A 17,462-nucleotide genomic window follows, 5' to 3' on the forward strand; every position below is an offset into this window, starting at 1 on the left:
TCAATTCTATGGCTGTAGTGAATGTTCAGAGGGGTCACAGTGAAGCGTGTCAGGTCACAGGAGCACAGGATTGAAAATATAACTGAAAATCTTTGATATTTTGGGGTGTGCGGTTTGTGTAGTTTCTGTTATTTTTGTTGATCTAAGTAAAAACTTCAGGTCTCAAAAAATCAGCTATGTTCTGAAATGAGTTTTAACCTTTACGTTTTCTGTTTTAAATGGCTTTTATATGCATAGCAACTCTACAACCCCCCAAGGTGCTTTACAACAAACACATCCAGTCATTCAACCACACATTCACACACTGGTGATAATAAGCTGCAGTGTAGCCACAGCTGCCCTGGGGAGAGGTCGCTGAACACAGGTGCCACCGGCCCCTCTAACCACCACCAGCAGGCGACATGGGTTAAGTGTTTGGCCCAAGGACACAACAACAGACTGAGCGGAACTCGATCCCGCACCCCTCTGGTTGTGACTCCTCTACCAACCCTGTCCCCTTTTTGAGCCAATACATCAAAGTTTGACTCAAAGAGGGACATCTGTTTGCATAATTTTAAAATGTAAAATAATACAGGTTTAATTTTGCCTGGTGTGTGCAAAACTCATTTTGGTGATCTTTGTGTTATGACATTGATCAGATGACATTTTAGCCTCATTGGATCATTTGTGTGCAAAACATTATAATACAGAAAATTCACCAAACTGGATTTTAATTAAAAACTCTACAAATTTCAGCCAGAAAAAAAACACACTGTTTTTATAAACATCCAGATATAATTAAGTTTTGTGGTTAATGGTTGATTTTCATGTCTCACTGCTTAGTAGTTACAGGCAGAAGCTACAGGACTTTTAGGAAGAAAACTGTTCTTTTGAACTTATGACTTGTGGGCCGAGCCTTTAACAGACCACTCCTGACTCCTCAGAGTATAAATCTGAGCAACTACCGTTGGAGAACACTGTCACCATAGGTTTTGCAGAGAAAAGCTCCATAAGGTAGTTAGACCTCTTTATCAGATTCTAAATGGAGGTGAAAAACGATTCATTCCAAAGGGTAAGTCCTGATTATTTGTTTTCTTTGGAGCAGATAGATTTACTGAATGATTACAAACCCTTAGCAAAATGCACACTGAAATTTTAACGTATAGTTTATACAAGAAGTTCATTAAAAGGCTAAAAACTTTTTCAATGCAATTCATTCTACAGGCTGAAAAGTCACACAAAAACAGTCAAATCTCAACAAATGCTACGTTTCCTAGATGCTGCAGCAGGTATACTAGGGGGCACATTCTTGTTGCTGGCTTTTTTCCTGTGTCTGGAACTGTCTTTCATTGAATTCCCACCAGAAGAGCGGCTCTCGAAACACCACGGTGCTACTTGAACACATTTTTGGTGCACCTGCTGTTATCTTAAAATGAATGTGCATTTTTGCTCTTACTCGTTTAGCCTTTTCCAAAACCGCTTAAAAAGTTTTGCATCATTTTAACACTTCTAATGTATCTACAGCACATTACAACAGAAATGGTTTACATAGTTTTCAGACAATGAAAACCCCAAAATCAACATCTAATTAAATTAGATCACATAAGAATAACTTTTAAAAAGAATATTTCAAACAAAAATGTCAAACGTATTAAAAGTATTTTCAATTATGCACTCAACACTTGGTTGGACCGACCTTTTGCATGAATTCTGCATCAATGCAGCATGGAGGCCATCAGCCCGGGTTAGGGTTAGCCTAACCCATCAGCCTGTGACTCTGCTGAGGTGTTATGGAAACCCAGGTTGATTTGATAGCGATCTTCAGGTTGATTACGTTGTTGGGTCTGCTGTCCCTCATCCTCTTCTTTATCAGATTATCTTCTTCATCAGCAGTTATCAGATTCTCTCTATGGGGGTTTCAGGTCAGGGTAGTTTTCTGGCCAGTCGAGCCCAGTAGCACCATCAAACCAGCTTTCTTTGGAAGTGTGGCAGATGCAAAATCCTGCTGGAAAAGGATACCAGCGTCTCCGTAAAGCTTTTCAGCAAAGGGAAGCATGATAAGCTCTGAAATGTCCTGGTGGATGTCTGTGTTGACGGTGGACTTAAGGAAACATGGTGGAACACCAGCAGATCAGGGACTGTGGAAACTTCCCTCTTGTCTTGAAGCAACATGGATCCTTAGCTTCTCCACTTTTCCTCTAGACTCTAGGAGCTTGATTTCCAAGTGACCTGAAAAGTACTTTGGACCACTGAGCAGCGCTCCAGTTCTTTGTCTCGCAGGTCAGATGCTTCCATGTTGTCACTAGTTCAGTAGTGCCTTGACAAGATTCCTCTTTGCTCCATGCTCTGACTCCAGTCTCAGTCCACTCCTTGTGGACTGTGTCCATGCCTGTCTTCTGAACATCTGTCCAGTCAGCAGTCTTCCTCATTAGTGTCCTTCTGACCCAGTCTGAAACCGTTTTGAGGCTCAGGAAACCTGCTGCAGGTGTTCTGAGATGATCAGCCAATTACGGTGTTACACCACGAGTTTCACTTTTTCACAATATTCTAATTTTCAGAGACGCTGAATTAGATCTTTTCAATATTATTAGGCTGTGATCATCAAATACACTAGAAATAAAGGCTTCAAACATTCAACTATATGTGGAATGAATCTATATAATAAGAGTCTCTCTTTGAAGAGATGAATTGATTCACAAAGCTACAGATTTTAGTGGCTCTACACCAAAACAGCACTCTCCTTTCTCTGTGATGGTGAAATTGATGTGAAGTATGAAAATCCTACACTTTGTTTAAGCATCAGAGGTCTAGGTTTGGACTCATCCTTACATTCTACTTCATTATGTGCAATTCAAGCTGTCCTTGGGCCATAGCATGGCATATTTTGGAAAGTTTAAATTAAAAAAAGGATTAATTGTTTTTTTCTAAGGTGAATCCAGATCATATCAGTGAAGATGAAACGTGAGTAGACTTTGTGTTGCCTACGGCGATAGAGGTCACTATCTAGAAATTGTGACAAACCACGTGTCCTCACGTCAACATTTACATCCATTTGAATGAGGTATAATGAACTCATAGTGTCTCTGTCCTGATTCAGAACCCCTGGCTTGGACTTGGAGACGGCTCTGCAGGAATGCACAGTTGCCCTCCATCTTTTCTTGAACAACAGGTTTTCCGATGCTCTGGCTAAGTTGGAGCCTTGGTAAGTCACAGAAGCACTGATTAAATAAAAACCTCTTTATATTTTCTTTCATTTGATTGTTTTAACCTTCTGCCATTATGATGATTGTTGGACTGCCAGTCGTGTTACGATTGTGTTGGTATTTAGCATACAGGGCTCTCTAACCGTAGACATGAATACATAGATGCCCCATTGGGCGTTGGTCCCTCACTCTTCAAACCCAACTGGAGTCAACGCAGTTTTTTGTGCAGCGTGCGGTTGCATCGACCGGCAGATCACGTGGGACTTTTCTGAGACTTTTCTAGCCTACCTGTTGGGATTTTACATTTGAAGTTTCTTTATTTATTTTATGTAATTATATTTATATTTTAACTATCATGCCAAAATATAAGTCTGATTTTTTGAAAAAGTGTAATAAAAGATGCTTTTTATTTGGGTAAACGCATTCCTCAGTAGAGATAAATACACTGGCGGCGAATGGAGACTAATCCAAGATGGAGGCTGGCCACTACAGCAGCTCCAATAGGCAGCGCCAGTCCAAGGGCCTCTACGTATATTATGTGTGTGTCTCTAACAACTTGACCAAAATCCAGTGATTATGGTTGATTTTGACTTCAGAGAGAAAGATCCAACAATCTGATTTGAGATCAGTTTAGTTTCAGATCTTAAAATTTGAGTGGATGTGTCCAAAAATAAAAAAATAAAATAAAAAGACTTGTGCAAAACGTGTTTATCTTTTAGCTTTTAACAAAGTTTTCTTTTCTGCCCATCAGGAAGAGCCACAGTATGTATCATGCAATGGGGTACAGCAGCATCTTGTTAATGCAGGCTGCTATGACCTTTGACCCAAAGGACATGGATAATGCCATGATGTCCCTTAGAGAAGCTCTGCACGTCTGCCAGAGGTACCGCTCAACTAAGCATCCGTCCATCATTTTATTTTTCACTTTTATCTAGATTATCATGATAATTTAATTAGTTTCAGTATATCCATAATCCATATTGTAAAATAAAGAATTACACAATATTAAGCTAATTATAGTTTTAAAAAAGTCATAACTTCAGCCAGAAATGCCAAAGATAAAAAAACTTAGTAAACATAAAAGGATTTTCGTGCAAATAGATTAAAAAAAGGTTTGACATTTCATTTGACATAGTGTTAAACTATTCTACTAAAAGCCGTGAATGTAGAACAGAGTAATGAATACAGGAAGTGACTTATTACATTATTCTAAAATCAAAATTCTAGACAAGCTAAATAATTATAAACAAATGCTTCTCATGAACCCAAAGCTCAGTTTTGAACTCTTCTTGTCAAAGTTTTGATGTAACTGACGAGTTTTACCATTTAAAAAGTAACGCAGTGAACACATTTATTATATCATCATGTTAGCAAATAGATTATTTTAGAAAATTCTTATTTTGAAGAGTGTGAGATAATGAATTGCAGTCTGTTATTAAGTAACTTTACTTGTTCATTATTATTTTTCTTTTTTTTAAGATTTCGAAGGAAAACCAGCATAATGGAGAGCTTGGCTAACCTGTGGTACGGACAGGCAGCTGATAATCTGACAGAAGGTGAGTGGAAGACAAAATGTCCAGTTTCCTAAAGCTATATTATGGGATGGTATTTCAGTATAATCTAAGCTAGACACATTTGACCTTGTCCCCTCTCACTTGATGCATTTGCGGCGCATGCGGACAGAGGAGATGCACGCAGAGCTTTGCTACGCGGAAGTTCTGATGCAGAAAGCCGCTCTGACATTTCTGGATGAAAGCATAATCAGCTTCATCAAAGCAGGGATGGGAATGAGGAGCAGTTATCAGATTTACAAGTAAGAGGCTTTGGGGCACAGCCGTGCTGTAATTATCACATATGGGATGAAAGCGTTAAGAAACTGAAGTGTATAATAAAACTGATTTCTAAACCAGGAACTGCCAGGACATGGAAAATGCCACGTGTAATGAGGAAACACAGAGGAGTACACATGTTCACTTTCAAGGTGGGGTCAACATGGGCATTGGATCGTTCAACCTGGTAAGAAGGACGTTTTAACGGCAGATTCCTGCAAAGATGTCCAAGTGAAGGACAAATCCATCATCTTTGTTGGTGTGCTATCAGATATTGTCCCTGCTTCCATCCAGAGTCCTCAGACTGATGGAGTTTCTTGGCTTCTCTGGAAACAGGGTAGGCAAAATCACACGACTAGTCGTGATTTAGCATCAGTGCCGGGGGCTTTGACTCACGGCGTGCACACGGTTTTTACAGGATCTGGGTTTATCGGAGCTGAGGGCTGGAGCAATGAGCAACAGCCTTCGCTCCATCCTCAGCACTCTGACCCTGCTGATGTTTCATCTCTACATCACAGTGACACTCGGTGAGCAGAATGCACCCAGATCTTTTAGGCAATGTTTCTGATTAGGTTGTGTAAGTGTGAAACATGTCTTGGTTTCTTTCCTCAGGGACTGCTGATGGAAACCTCTCTGAAGCTGAATCTCTGCTAAAACCATACGCTGATAAATACCCTAATGTAAGCCGTGACCATGGAGATATTCCCTTCGATTTCCCTGTCATCGAAACTTGATTGTTCAGAGATCATTCTGTCCACAGGGAGCCCTCATGCTTTTCTACACTGCGAGGATCGCTGTACTCAAAGGGAACTTCACATTTGTGAGTAATCCATGTCTTCTTTTCTTCATTTATGCTCATGCTAAATGCTGATGAGCTTGGACTTTTCTGCAGGCTCAGGAGAAGTTCCTGGCATGCATTGCAACCCAGGAGGAGTGGCGTCAGATTCACCACCTGTGCTACTGGGAGCTGATGTGGGCCTACTCTTTCGAACAAAACTGGATGGAGGCGTATCGATACGCCGACCGGCTCTGCAAGGAGAACAATTGGTCCCAGGTGACTTCAGGAATGTTTGGTTGCATAAACTCTTTTTATTCTTTCTGCTAATGCAAGTTTTTGATATTTTCTCAAATAGGCTACCTATGTGTTCCAGAAAGCTGCCATCCTCAGCATGCTTCCAGAGGAAGAAGTGACAAAACTGGGAGAAAATGTGGTAGCTTTATTCAGGTGTGTAAAGAAATCGTCCGATCTGTAGGCGTGCAATCATACACAAACTAAATCAAACGTGGTCTGCAGGCAGGTGGAGGGTCTCAGGATAAGAATTGCAGGAAAATCAATTCCAACAGAAAAGTTTGCTGCAAAAAAGGCCCAGAGATACATCGCTCCGATCCCTGGGAAACTTGTCGTCCCTGCTTTGGTGAGAACGTGTGCACAATCATCAAATCCCACTATTTTTTAATTTGTTTATCCCTCTGGAGGCAGGCGTTGCAGATTTGCTACATTAAAACCTACCTACCTGGTTACTCCACATACGTATTTCATGAGCACTTTTTAACTCAGAAGTACCCCTGAAGGACTTAGTAGTTCATCCTTTTATCAAAACGTTATTTTGAGCCTGAGAGGCTCAGTGTTTTTGATTAAAATCTCAAGCATCTCTATCACAGGAAATGATGTATGTGTGGAACGGCTTCACTGTTGTCGGCAAAAGGCCTGAGCTGACTGAAAATATCTTATCCACTCTAGAGAAGGCAGAAGAGCAGCTAAGAAACAATCCAGGTGAGAAAAAGAAGAAAATCTCAAGCCTAAAAAAAATCTTTACAAAAGTGGAGCTGAAAGTGTGTGTGATGATGTGCAGCTCCATCCGAGTACCAGCTGGATGATCAGTGTGTTGTGCAGCTGTTGAAGGGTTTGTGTCTAACACAGCTGGGACGCCTTGTCCAGGCAGAGATCTGTTTCAATTACGTCATTTCCAGGTGAGTTTAACCCAATATGTCCTCTTTTTGAAGGGAGAGGATCAGAAAATGTACACTAGTATGCTAACTGATACATTAGACCAGGGCTATTCAATTCCAGGCCTCGAGGGCCAGTATCCAGTACTTTTTGGTTTTAACCCAGCTTCAACACACCTGATTTCAATCAGCAGGTGATTAACAGGCTTCTACAGAGCCTGATGAGCTGCTGCACAGGTGATTCAACCACTGAATCAAGTGTGTTGGAGCAGATAAACCAGTAAAACATGCTGGATACCAGCCCTCGAGGCCCAGAATTGAATAGCCCTGCATTAGACCAGATGCAAATAGCATTTGAGTTTTAGTTTAGCTTATTGTTTATAAATGTTTCCCAATTAATTCATTATATCTTTTGAGGTGTAATTAAAGCTTGAAGTTAGGAATAATTAGGGGTGCGTCATTTTGATTGACAGGTAGCAAATAAGCTGTCAGTGCTAACGGCTAGGCAAAGGGTAGCAGAGTCGCTCAACTGTGATTTTCTGGCTAAAAGTGCCCACAATCTCCATTAGCTTTGGTTAGCTTGTGGCTACATTGGCTCCCAGTTTGTTGGGTGTCAATAATCTACCCCCACCCTCACCGCCCTGCTCTCAGTTCCAATTTTGTATTTTCCAGGAGTGGCGAGACGCATGATGCTGCTGGGAGTTCCCAGCAGCATCATGCGTCCACTGGGCTTCAATTCAGCTTTTCAGAAACCTATACAGATGATGGCACGGAGGGTTCGGCCATGGGGGAGCAGAGACAGAAGTTAAAGCCATTCAGCTATCAAAATGTTCTGTCCTTGATGACATCACGCTACGGAGCCCAGCTTTAAGGCTTTATACCAGATTTTGAATAGAGAAAAATAATCTATTTTCATTGAATCCCAGAAGCGTTGCACATCTATTTATACATTTTGTTCCAGTGTTTGTTTCAAAATAAACTTTCTGAACTTTTTCTAACTCCAATGTGTCTTCAGTGAGAAGAACATCAAGGGTGACACCTACCTGGTGCCTTTCACCATGTATGAGTTGGGTTTATTGCACAAGCAGAAAGGGGACGTCCGAACAGCCATCACAGTTATTGAAAAAGCCAAGTGAGTGTGTCCAACCGAAGATCAGTCAAACTCTTATCTGAGGGATCTAATGAAGGATTGTTATTTTACAGGATGAACTACAGAGACTACAGCATGGAGTCCAGGTTGCACTTCCGCATCCATGCAGCTCTCAACACCATGGGCTCGTTTACAGCAAAACTTCCTCCATCGCGAACACCAGCTTGAAGAAAAACTGAGAGAACACTCTCAACTCTCTGCAGCTGGTTTACAGATCAGACCATCAAGTTGAAATCCTCATCTGAAATTTCTTTTAAAATACTTGAATGGGAATTCATTTGAGGATCAAACCTGAGAGTAATGCTAACAAAAATATAGGTTTTGTTAATATTTATTTTTATTTTATTTATTTTTTTTGCATTTTATGACCAATATTCTGTGTGGCTGTGGGTAAAGAAAATGGATGGATGGGTTCCCTATTCATGGTTTAGGTTATTCTCCCAGCGTTCTAGTTCAGTTGTCGTTATGGTTTCTAATTTATTTTTGTTCTGTTCCCTAAGTCCAGTCCTATGTTTGATTTAGTCATCTGTTAGTGTATTCCTGCAGCATTTAGTTCTAGTATAGACTGAGGCAGTGTCCTCATCACTGCCTCAGTCTATTTAAACCCAGTTCAGGCCTCTGCTCATTGCTGGTTCCTTGTGTTTGTGTGCTCGTGCTCCACAGTCTTTAAATACAACTTTTGGACATTTTAAATCTACCTGGCTGCCTCCTGGATTTCCTGCATGTGGGTCTATTTTATGAGCAGATTTTTATCTTGAACCTAAAATACTTGTAAGTGTGAATAAAGGCACATTTACCAACAAGTCCAGCTTAAAGTCTTATTTTGAAATTTACAATTTAACTTGAAATAATTTACCTTCTAATTATATAATAGATAACAAGTGGTGATGTTGGCAAAGGACCATATTATCCACCTTGTAATCAGAAGGTTGCAGGTTTGTGTCCTACTCAGTCTGTGGCAGTCTATGGGCAAGATGCTTTGCCTTCTGGTGGTAGGGTTTTATTTTTCAGCTTCATTGAAAAATCGCCACTATGTGGCGCTAAATTTCAATTACCCATTCTTTCCTAAGTGGTTTAACAGAGCCAAAGTGTAGTTATAGCTTGTCGCCCGTGGAGGGCGACATTTCACCTCCTCGCTCATGTAAAGTGAAATTAGATAGATGGATAGGTAGAGACGTTATTTGGTATATGTTTGCCATAAAAAGTGTTATGCCTATGAAAAACAGAATAAATTTGGACTTCTTTTTTATATTCTGTCTTATATGATAAATGGGTTTGCCAAATACCTGTAACTGACAGGCCGCGCTGCTGACCACGTGGTACAGCCGCTCAGCTGACTGCTGGAGGAGGAAGAGGAAAAAAGAAGATGGACGGGAACAGAGACGAAGCTGAGAAATGTATTAGTATAGCGACGAGAGCCTTCGAAGCCGGAGAAAAGGACAAAGCTCTAAAGTTCCTCATCAAAGCAGAGAAGTTGTATCCAACCCCCAGAGCCAAGGGTAACGCTGTTTGTGGTTAAACCGTGTGTCTCTTTTTAGCTTTGGCGAATCCTTTATATGAGAGCCATCAGGTGTTAGCATTTTAGCTGATGTTTCGTATCAGTGAGGTATCATAGCTCTGCTTTTGAGTTGAGCATAACGACCATAGATACGTGTACAGCTACTTAAAGTGGGTGAGAAATTAAAGTATTGTTAGCTAGGCTGTTGGACCGAGAGCTACTAGCTTGAACTTCGCTACATAAATTGAGACAGGTTTTATATTTCTGTTAAGCTAAACGCTGTTAGTTATGAATGTTATTATGTGTAATGTGCATTAGGGTGACAACTGGTTGGTTCAAATGCGAATGCGTGTCTGTTAAGACCGGCCTGTTCATTCAGTTGACGCAATGCTAATGTTGGAGCTAGCTTTAATCAAACCATGATAATAAGCTGGAGGGGGGGGGGGGGGGGGGGTGCATTCACTTCACGTAAAATATGTGGCTTAGGAGGATTTGTTAGGGTTTTGGCAACTGGTGATTGGAGGGAAAATGTAGGTCGAAAGCCAATCCTTTAATTGAATGATTAGCTTATCCCGGAGGAACGAGATGCCAGAAATTTGCTGCTGACGGCTGGAGTGTAGTTCAGAGATTCTGTGATCGATTACATTTTAGGGTCGGTCAGCTAGTTCATGGAGACCAGTTAATAATCATCTGTAAAGCTGTCATGTGTTAACTCAAGTGTGTGTGTGTGCGTGTGCGTGTGCGTGTGCGTGTGTGCGTGTGTGTGTGTGTGTGTGTGTGTGTGTGTGTGTGTGTTAACAGATTGGTTGGTTAAGCTGTCACTGCATAAGGAAATACTGCATTCCCTTTTTGTGTTTTTGATTTTTCTTCAGTGAGGTATACGAGTAGTTCAGATCAAAGTCTAAGGATTTTTCTGTTTCATCTCTCATAATGAACTGTTTACTCTAGCAAGTTTTATGATAACATCAGATTGAGAAGTATGGTTGTCTTTTAGATTAAAACGTGTAACATGCCCAGCAAGTACACTGTAAAAAAAGTGTGGTACAAATGAGAGATTTAAGTTAAAGATGTATAAAAAATAATAAGCATGAGCCGTTTTTGGGGGGATTCGGAAGGAACTTCAACAGTGTAGTAAAATATACTACAAATAAAGCTTGTAGCTACATTGGCTCCCAGTTTGTTGGGTGTCAATTATCTACCCCTAACACTAATCAGGTAAAGATGATATTTTTAAGATGTGGAACAAAATGACATCTTGCACAAGGAGGATTCCAGATCATCATTGGATTGGAAAAAAGGATCAGTGTTACCTTTCTGACAACTACAATGACTAAGACAAAAGTAACCAATGATGTCATTACAACTATCATGTTGTTGTATGACCTTTAATATTTCTGATTATCTGATGATGGTAAATGTAAATATAAAACCTGAATTAAATAATTTGGAGCATTTACCCCAAAATTCCACTACCTCCGCTCCGCTCCGGCACGAATTCCGCAGCAAAATCGGTCCCGTTGTTGTCAATCAGAGCTGTTCCACTACTGCGGCCATGCAGCGCAGTGCACCGCCCGCCGTTCCGCCATCTGGCAAAAATAGGATCGATTCTATTTTTGCCGGACGCCGGAGCACCTCCGCAGTCAATGGACAGGAATCACAACCGCCCAACAGGAAAGGGAGCAAGCACAACTTCCGTTATTTCACAATAAATTGATAAACAAAAAGCGTTTTTTGTTTCATATGCACAGGTTTAACAACTTTTAACAACTATCAATAGCGGCTGAACTTTAAATGCACAAAAGTAAGCCATAAATACAGTTTCCACTATCAAAGTGGTCACACTTTGTTGATCCAAACACTGCTGATCTCTCAACACAAATGATGGGCAGATTAAACAGTTCAGTTCGATGCTTCTCCCACACAACGGGTGTTTATTGCTCGGACTGTATCGCAAGATCTCGAAAATCCCGCGCATGCCTGTTTGCGCACCTCAGGTCTCCGCACCGGAGCGGAGCCGTTGTAGAGCGGGTACCAGTAAAAATTGAGTTCGGAAGCGAGCGGCTGCAGAAGGCGGGGGCGGAGCGGAGCAGAGGTAGTGGAATTTTGGGGTTAGCTGTTGTGACAGACTTTATTTCTATGTTAAATATAGATATAGTAGGAAATCATTAACTGACTGATCAAAACTCACTCATAACAACCACTGAGGAATCTGTTATTTTTAATCCAGGTTACACTTCAGATAGGTGCCAGTTTATGCGAGTAGTTAGCAGGCTCTGTTCGGACCTGTCACATGGATCATGTGTGAAACTGTTTTTCCTTTCATGGATTTGACCGTTTCTTGAACACATGAGAGCAACACAAAGACATGATTGTTGTGGGTGAGCAGCTAGCCTATCAAAGTGCTGCTAAGGATTTAAAGAAGAACTTTTTTTTTGTTGTTTGTTTTTTTTCCAGTCATTTGAAAGCTGTCTGGCGATACTCTGCTCCCGAGTCACATCACATGATTTTATTAAACTTTTCCATTAGTGTGCCATGCACTACATGGCAAGATCTCAAAATTCTGCGTGAGCCTTTTTTTTTTGTGTCAACAGTCAATATTTCTTCTCATTTAAGGAAGTTTGTTAAAAGATTCCACTTGCCCATAACCGTTTTGAGGTGACACTATATATTTTTTCTGCTCAGCTTTGCTGGAGGCTTTGATGAGAAACGGGAGCTCGGCGGGTAACAGAGCACATTGCAGGAGAGCAGCAGGACATGCAGGAACAACTGGTGTCAACTCAGAAGGAGGGAACGGAGAAAGTGTTGCACATGAAGCGACTAAAGGCTTCTCTCAGGACCAAGTGGAAGGTGTGCAAAGGTGAGATCTGATACCGGCTGGTGCGAAAATCCCTTTAATGGACTGTTTTTGATGTTTTCCTAAAAGAGATCAAACCTTGCATACACACTGAAGTGTCTGCAGGTGTGTGCATGTAACCATCACTATGGGAACTTCTATATCTTTGTCTTTCCCCATGAGGGGGAAGGCAGAAGCAGTGTACGGCGGGTACCAGGCAACCCATGCATGCTATAATTTTACTGCACTGAAATGCAATGGAAGTATATTTAGCAATCCTAGGAGGCTACATCTTTAGTCTGTTTAAAGGATAAACATGAAGCTTATTATTAAACAGTTCTTCCTGTTCAACACCGTTACGCTATTGAAGATCTACAGGAAACGTCATTTTATTCTAAGAAACTGTATGATTAGCCTTTTTCTGTCTGTCGACTACATTTGGTTATTCCTGTCTTTCAGAATAAAGCGGTGTAAAGACTACTATGAAGTTCTTGGTGTCAACAAGGAAGCCAATGATGATGAGCTGAAGAAAGCCTACAGGAAACTAGCTCTGAAGTTCCATCCGGACAAGAACCACGCACCTGGAGCAACGGAAGCCTTTAAAAGTTAGATTTCTGTAGATTTTCTTCTTCTGTGAGTTTGACACCTAAAGTTCCATAGTGGGCAGTCTAGAGCCTCGAGCAGGGGGTTCATACTGACGAGACTGTGGAAAAACGTCACGAAGTCAGAATTAAATGCTGCATCAAATTGCTTTAAATGAAAGAAAAGTATCAAAGTGGATTTTATTTTTCCTGCAGAGATTGGGAATGCTTACGCTGTGCTGAGCAGCCCAGACAAGAGACAGCAGTATGACCTGACAGGAGGAGAGGAACCCAGCAGCCAGAGTCACTCACAGAGAGGAGGCTTTGACTTCCACAGGGGCTTCGAGGCTGACATCACACCTGAGGACCTCTTCAACATGTTCTTCGGGGGCAGTTTCCCCTCCTGTGAGTGTGCACTGTTTTGAATGAACAGAGACACGATCTCAGATCAGAGATTTGGGGTTGGGCTGGTTTAGTTATGAACTTGTGTACGGGCCAATTGTTTTTTCTTTTCTTCCATAATGTGGAGCTGAATGATTGTTTTGATCTTATTACCCACGCTTAAAGCTGCTTTAGCTGGTTTATGGAGATGAGTCGTAGCATTTCTAACTTTAACCACAGTGTTGTGTCAACAGCAAGCACACACTCATTCACCAACGGCAGGACGAGCTACAGCCATCAGACGGATTACCGCCAGGAGCGGACAGAAGAGAGAGGAGATGTACGTCGATGGTTACAGACCTGATCTTCATTTATTAGGATTAAAATAAAAACTTATTTATTTTCCTCTGTTTCTCCTTAGGGTGGTTTTTCGATGTTTATCCAGCTGATGCCAATAGTGGTCTTGATTGTAGTTTCAATACTGAGCCAGATGATGGTGTCCCCTCCACCCTACAGCCTCTATTCTAGACCGTACGTACACACACACACAACTTTTATAATTCATACAGCAGTGAACCTCAAAGTCATGAGTCCCTCAAGTTGGTTTGTAAAGTAGATGTAAAAAAGAACAACATTCTTATATTCAGTGCGTTTCCACCTGTTTTCTATGAGCGATGTGTGTGCAGCGTGGATCTGTGGCTACAACCATCATCATATGCCACTATTTAATAGCATGAACCTCAACATTTTAAAGCTGGGGATCACTTTAAAACTATTTCAATGATTATTTCTGATTATAATGAGTCACTCTGAGTTTTTCATGCAGGGTGAACATGAAAATAGTCTCCTACACCTATCTCCTGCATTAGCTTCTGATAGAAAATAGACGATGAAACTCTAGGATTAAAAAAGCCTGAGAGATCTACGTCACACTGTCACTTAACCTTAACATTCATGCACTCATCCATCTTGGTGCGTGATGGAGAAGGCTGTTGTTGGTTTAGCATCCAGCAAACAGCAGAGAACGTCTCAGCTAGTAGAAGCTGTTGCCATTAGAGATTTTTGTGTGGACATAAATCAACATTGCAGAGAAAACTGAGTCGTGGTAGAGTCGCGTTGCTCTTATCCAATCCTAGGCAAGATGTCAAATATCAGGAAATAAGACTCCAAAACCTGCTGTCTGAAGCTACTTTCTCCACTGATACCAGTGCATCTGGGCTTTTTTTCTCCCAGAGTACGACTGACATGGCATTAATTCCTACTAGAGACAGCTGCAAATGTATTGACTAAACAAGTGTTCAACACCGGTCCGTTCCATGATGTGGTTCTTTTCTGCACACAGCATAATAAAGATTGGTTTTTACCTTGTTTTGCTTTTTGGCTAAGTCTGTACCCTTCCTCAGAGCAATGACAATGTTGGTGGCATCACTTCCGTCTTCGTTTATCTGCTGCCTGCGTCCTCCTCCCCTATGGCCATGTCCCATGAACGGTCTAGTGTGTGCACCGTTTCATCCCTGTTCATTGTCCTGGGTCCAGATAAACAGAGGCCAAAGAGATGCCACCAACATCAGCGTTGCTCTGAGGAAGGCTACAGAGTTAGCTGAAACTTGTCTGCAAAAAGTGTAAAAACAAATCTTGATTACGCTGTGTGCAGAAAATAACCAAATGATGACATTTGAGTAACAACACAGAACAAACGTACCAACACCTTTAATTACAAGTGTAAACAAAGAGCAGCAATACAAAGTTCTGTCTGTATTTGCAGCTTCTGGACACCAACACACCTATCATATGTTCAGGTACACCCTTTAAGGAGCTGGCACCTGACTTGGACATGTGTAGGGTTTGAGAAATTGAGTGCTTTAAGAGCTCAATATATATCACCTCTACCTATGACCAATAAGCTGTGATACTCTATATAAATATAGAATATCAACCTGCTCGGTCTTTACTGTATTTAATCAGAAGGTTCTAGGATTATTTGTTTTATTAGGGGATTGTACACACTTCGTTTTGATTCAGAAAAGAGTCAGGTTTACAAAGTAAGAATTTATTTTTACTAACAATTAAAACATGACAGGTTAACTAACATTTACTGTGATGGATGGAACTAGACGTGATGTATGAAACCTATGTGTGAATGCGGTGTTATCAGAACTTGCGTATCTAGGAGAGCTGCATTCTGGATGTAAAAGAATTTGGTTTGCGTTAAGCTATGAGGTTGATTATTATCAAAAACACATCAGACGCAATCTGTCTTGTCTACATACCCACTCGAAGACCCTCGTGATAGATCCGGAATGTCGAAGTCCTCGGACTTCCAGGCACCGAGGTCCGTAGAAGAAACTGCGGCACTACTAGACCGGTCTTAGTTATCTCCAGGTCACAACAGATGGATGGAACCACTCGTCTGGGACTCTTAACCCTCCCACTGTCTTCATGGGTGACCCCGCGAGGAAAGTTGACCATTGAGCAGGATTGATGGTTTGTCCCTTGAGGTCCACGTGGCAGGGGTGAGGTGGTGCTCTGATTGCCGTGAGCGGTTCTGGAACTTTTTGGGTCGCAGCCGCTCGCTGCGCCGCTTCAACCCTCATGTGACATGTGAGCTAGTACTTATTTACTGCTTGTACAGTACCAAACTACTGCAGAGCAGGTGACTGCAGTCAAAGTTACTACTGCAACGCTGTAATTAGTTGATATTGCAGCTTTAACAGACATGATCAGATTAGTTGCTTTCTTTTATGGTTAAATTTACTTTTTCCATTATTTTTCAATTCTCTGCATTGACTTTTTTCTTCACACAACCGATTGTAACTGTTGTGTCTTTTGTAGGTCCACGGGTCAGACTGTAAAGAGGCAAACGCAGAACCTGCGCGTTGACTACTACGTCACCCAAGACTTCAAGTCTGAGTTTAAATACTCGGCCGTACAACAAATTGAGAAAAATGTAGAAGAAGACTATGTGACAAATGTTAGAAATAACTGTTGGAAGGAGAGGCAGACGAGTAAGTTAACACTGGCTAGGTGTTATTTAGTCTGTTACTTGTTTCTTAAGTTCATGTTTCTTCTGTTGTTTCTCTGTCTGATCCAGAAACAGACCTGCTTTATGCTGCTAAGGTGTACAGGGACGACCGGATGCGCAGGAAGGCTGAACTCATGACCATGGATAACTGCAAGGAGTTGGACAGACTAAATAACCTCTTCAGAGGCGGATGAATTGGAATCGTTTTAAAAATTGTACATATACAAATAAATGGCTTTTTTTTTTTTAATAAGAAAAAGGCTTTACACTTGAAGGAAATCTTATGTGAAGAGATTAGCCTCATTTAGGTTTGAAAATGCCCTCACATCCATTCCTGTGAATTACTGCTCTATCACTTCAGCCTGATCCCGGGAATCATCTTGTTATATGGTGAAGAGCCAGTCTACACACTGTAAAAACCTTCCAGACTTTTGTTTTTTTAATTTTAATTATGCTTTCCTTGTTTTTCTGGGAACAAGGATACTTGATTGTAAAGACGTTTTGTTTCTGTCGTGAGACCTGAAGAGGCATTCTGCACTACTGAAACCACTCGTGAAGATCAACAAACAGAAACGCTTTATACCATTTCTGCTTGTTATCAATATAGAATCAGATTCCATCGAGTCAAATCTATCTCATGAAGGAGCAAACGAAGAAAACAAAAAGATGAGTGTTTTATCTTTCCACTCATTTTCTATGTGACAATTAACAGAGCATCGCTGCTACTGGAAAACATTTTAATTTCTTCTATGAAATGTGAAGCTGACTGGCGCTAAACAGTGAAATTGTTCATAAATTGTACATTTTCATTTTTGAATGTTTAATGCACTTATTTAAATATAAAAGAGGTTTTTTTTTTTTCTTCAGTGCTCGCCTAACCATTTAAAGTATAATTTGTTCCATACACTGGAATAAAGTTCTCTGAGGTTGTCATTAATCTGTTTGTTCATATTGCATCAGTGAAAAATGGGGATGAAGTGGTTTGCAATTGCATCAAATGTTAATTTTATAATTCATGTATTTGCAATTTTGATGCCAA

General features: G+C 40.9%; 2 protein-coding genes across 2 annotated transcripts; both read left to right on the forward strand.

The window, feature by feature from the left end:
- The first annotated feature begins 959 nt into the window (after nt 1-959).
- On the forward strand, nt 960-9,298 carry LOC107389111 (tetratricopeptide repeat protein 39B). Its single transcript, XM_015965063.3, has 18 exons — nt 960-1,051; nt 2,909-2,940; nt 3,077-3,181; nt 3,934-4,065; nt 4,662-4,738; nt 4,866-4,995; nt 5,093-5,198; nt 5,283-5,348; nt 5,430-5,538; nt 5,624-5,691; nt 5,772-5,831; nt 5,904-6,065; nt 6,145-6,236; nt 6,306-6,426; nt 6,674-6,785; nt 6,865-6,982; nt 7,974-8,090; nt 8,162-9,298. The coding sequence occupies exons 1-18, from the start codon at nt 1,022-1,024 to the stop codon at nt 8,274-8,276; spliced, it is 1,752 nt and encodes a 583-aa protein (XP_015820549.1). The 5' UTR covers nt 960-1,021; the 3' UTR covers nt 8,277-9,298.
- Nucleotides 9,299-9,408: 110 nt separating this feature from the next.
- dnajb14 (DnaJ heat shock protein family (Hsp40) member B14) lies at nt 9,409-17,360 on the forward strand. The gene is made up of 8 exons (XM_015965076.3): nt 9,409-9,607; nt 12,289-12,463; nt 12,899-13,044; nt 13,237-13,425; nt 13,656-13,741; nt 13,823-13,932; nt 16,234-16,406; nt 16,493-17,360. Exons 1-8 carry the CDS (start codon nt 9,475-9,477, stop codon nt 16,615-16,617), a joined length of 1,137 nt encoding a protein of 378 aa, XP_015820562.1. The 5' UTR covers nt 9,409-9,474; the 3' UTR covers nt 16,618-17,360.
- The last annotated feature ends 102 nt before the right edge of the window (nt 17,361-17,462 follow it).

The sequence above is a fragment of the Nothobranchius furzeri genome, chromosome 4 (genome assembly GCF_043380555.1).
Source record: "Nothobranchius furzeri strain GRZ-AD chromosome 4, NfurGRZ-RIMD1, whole genome shotgun sequence".
Taxonomy (NCBI): domain Eukaryota; kingdom Metazoa; phylum Chordata; class Actinopteri; order Cyprinodontiformes; family Nothobranchiidae; genus Nothobranchius; species Nothobranchius furzeri.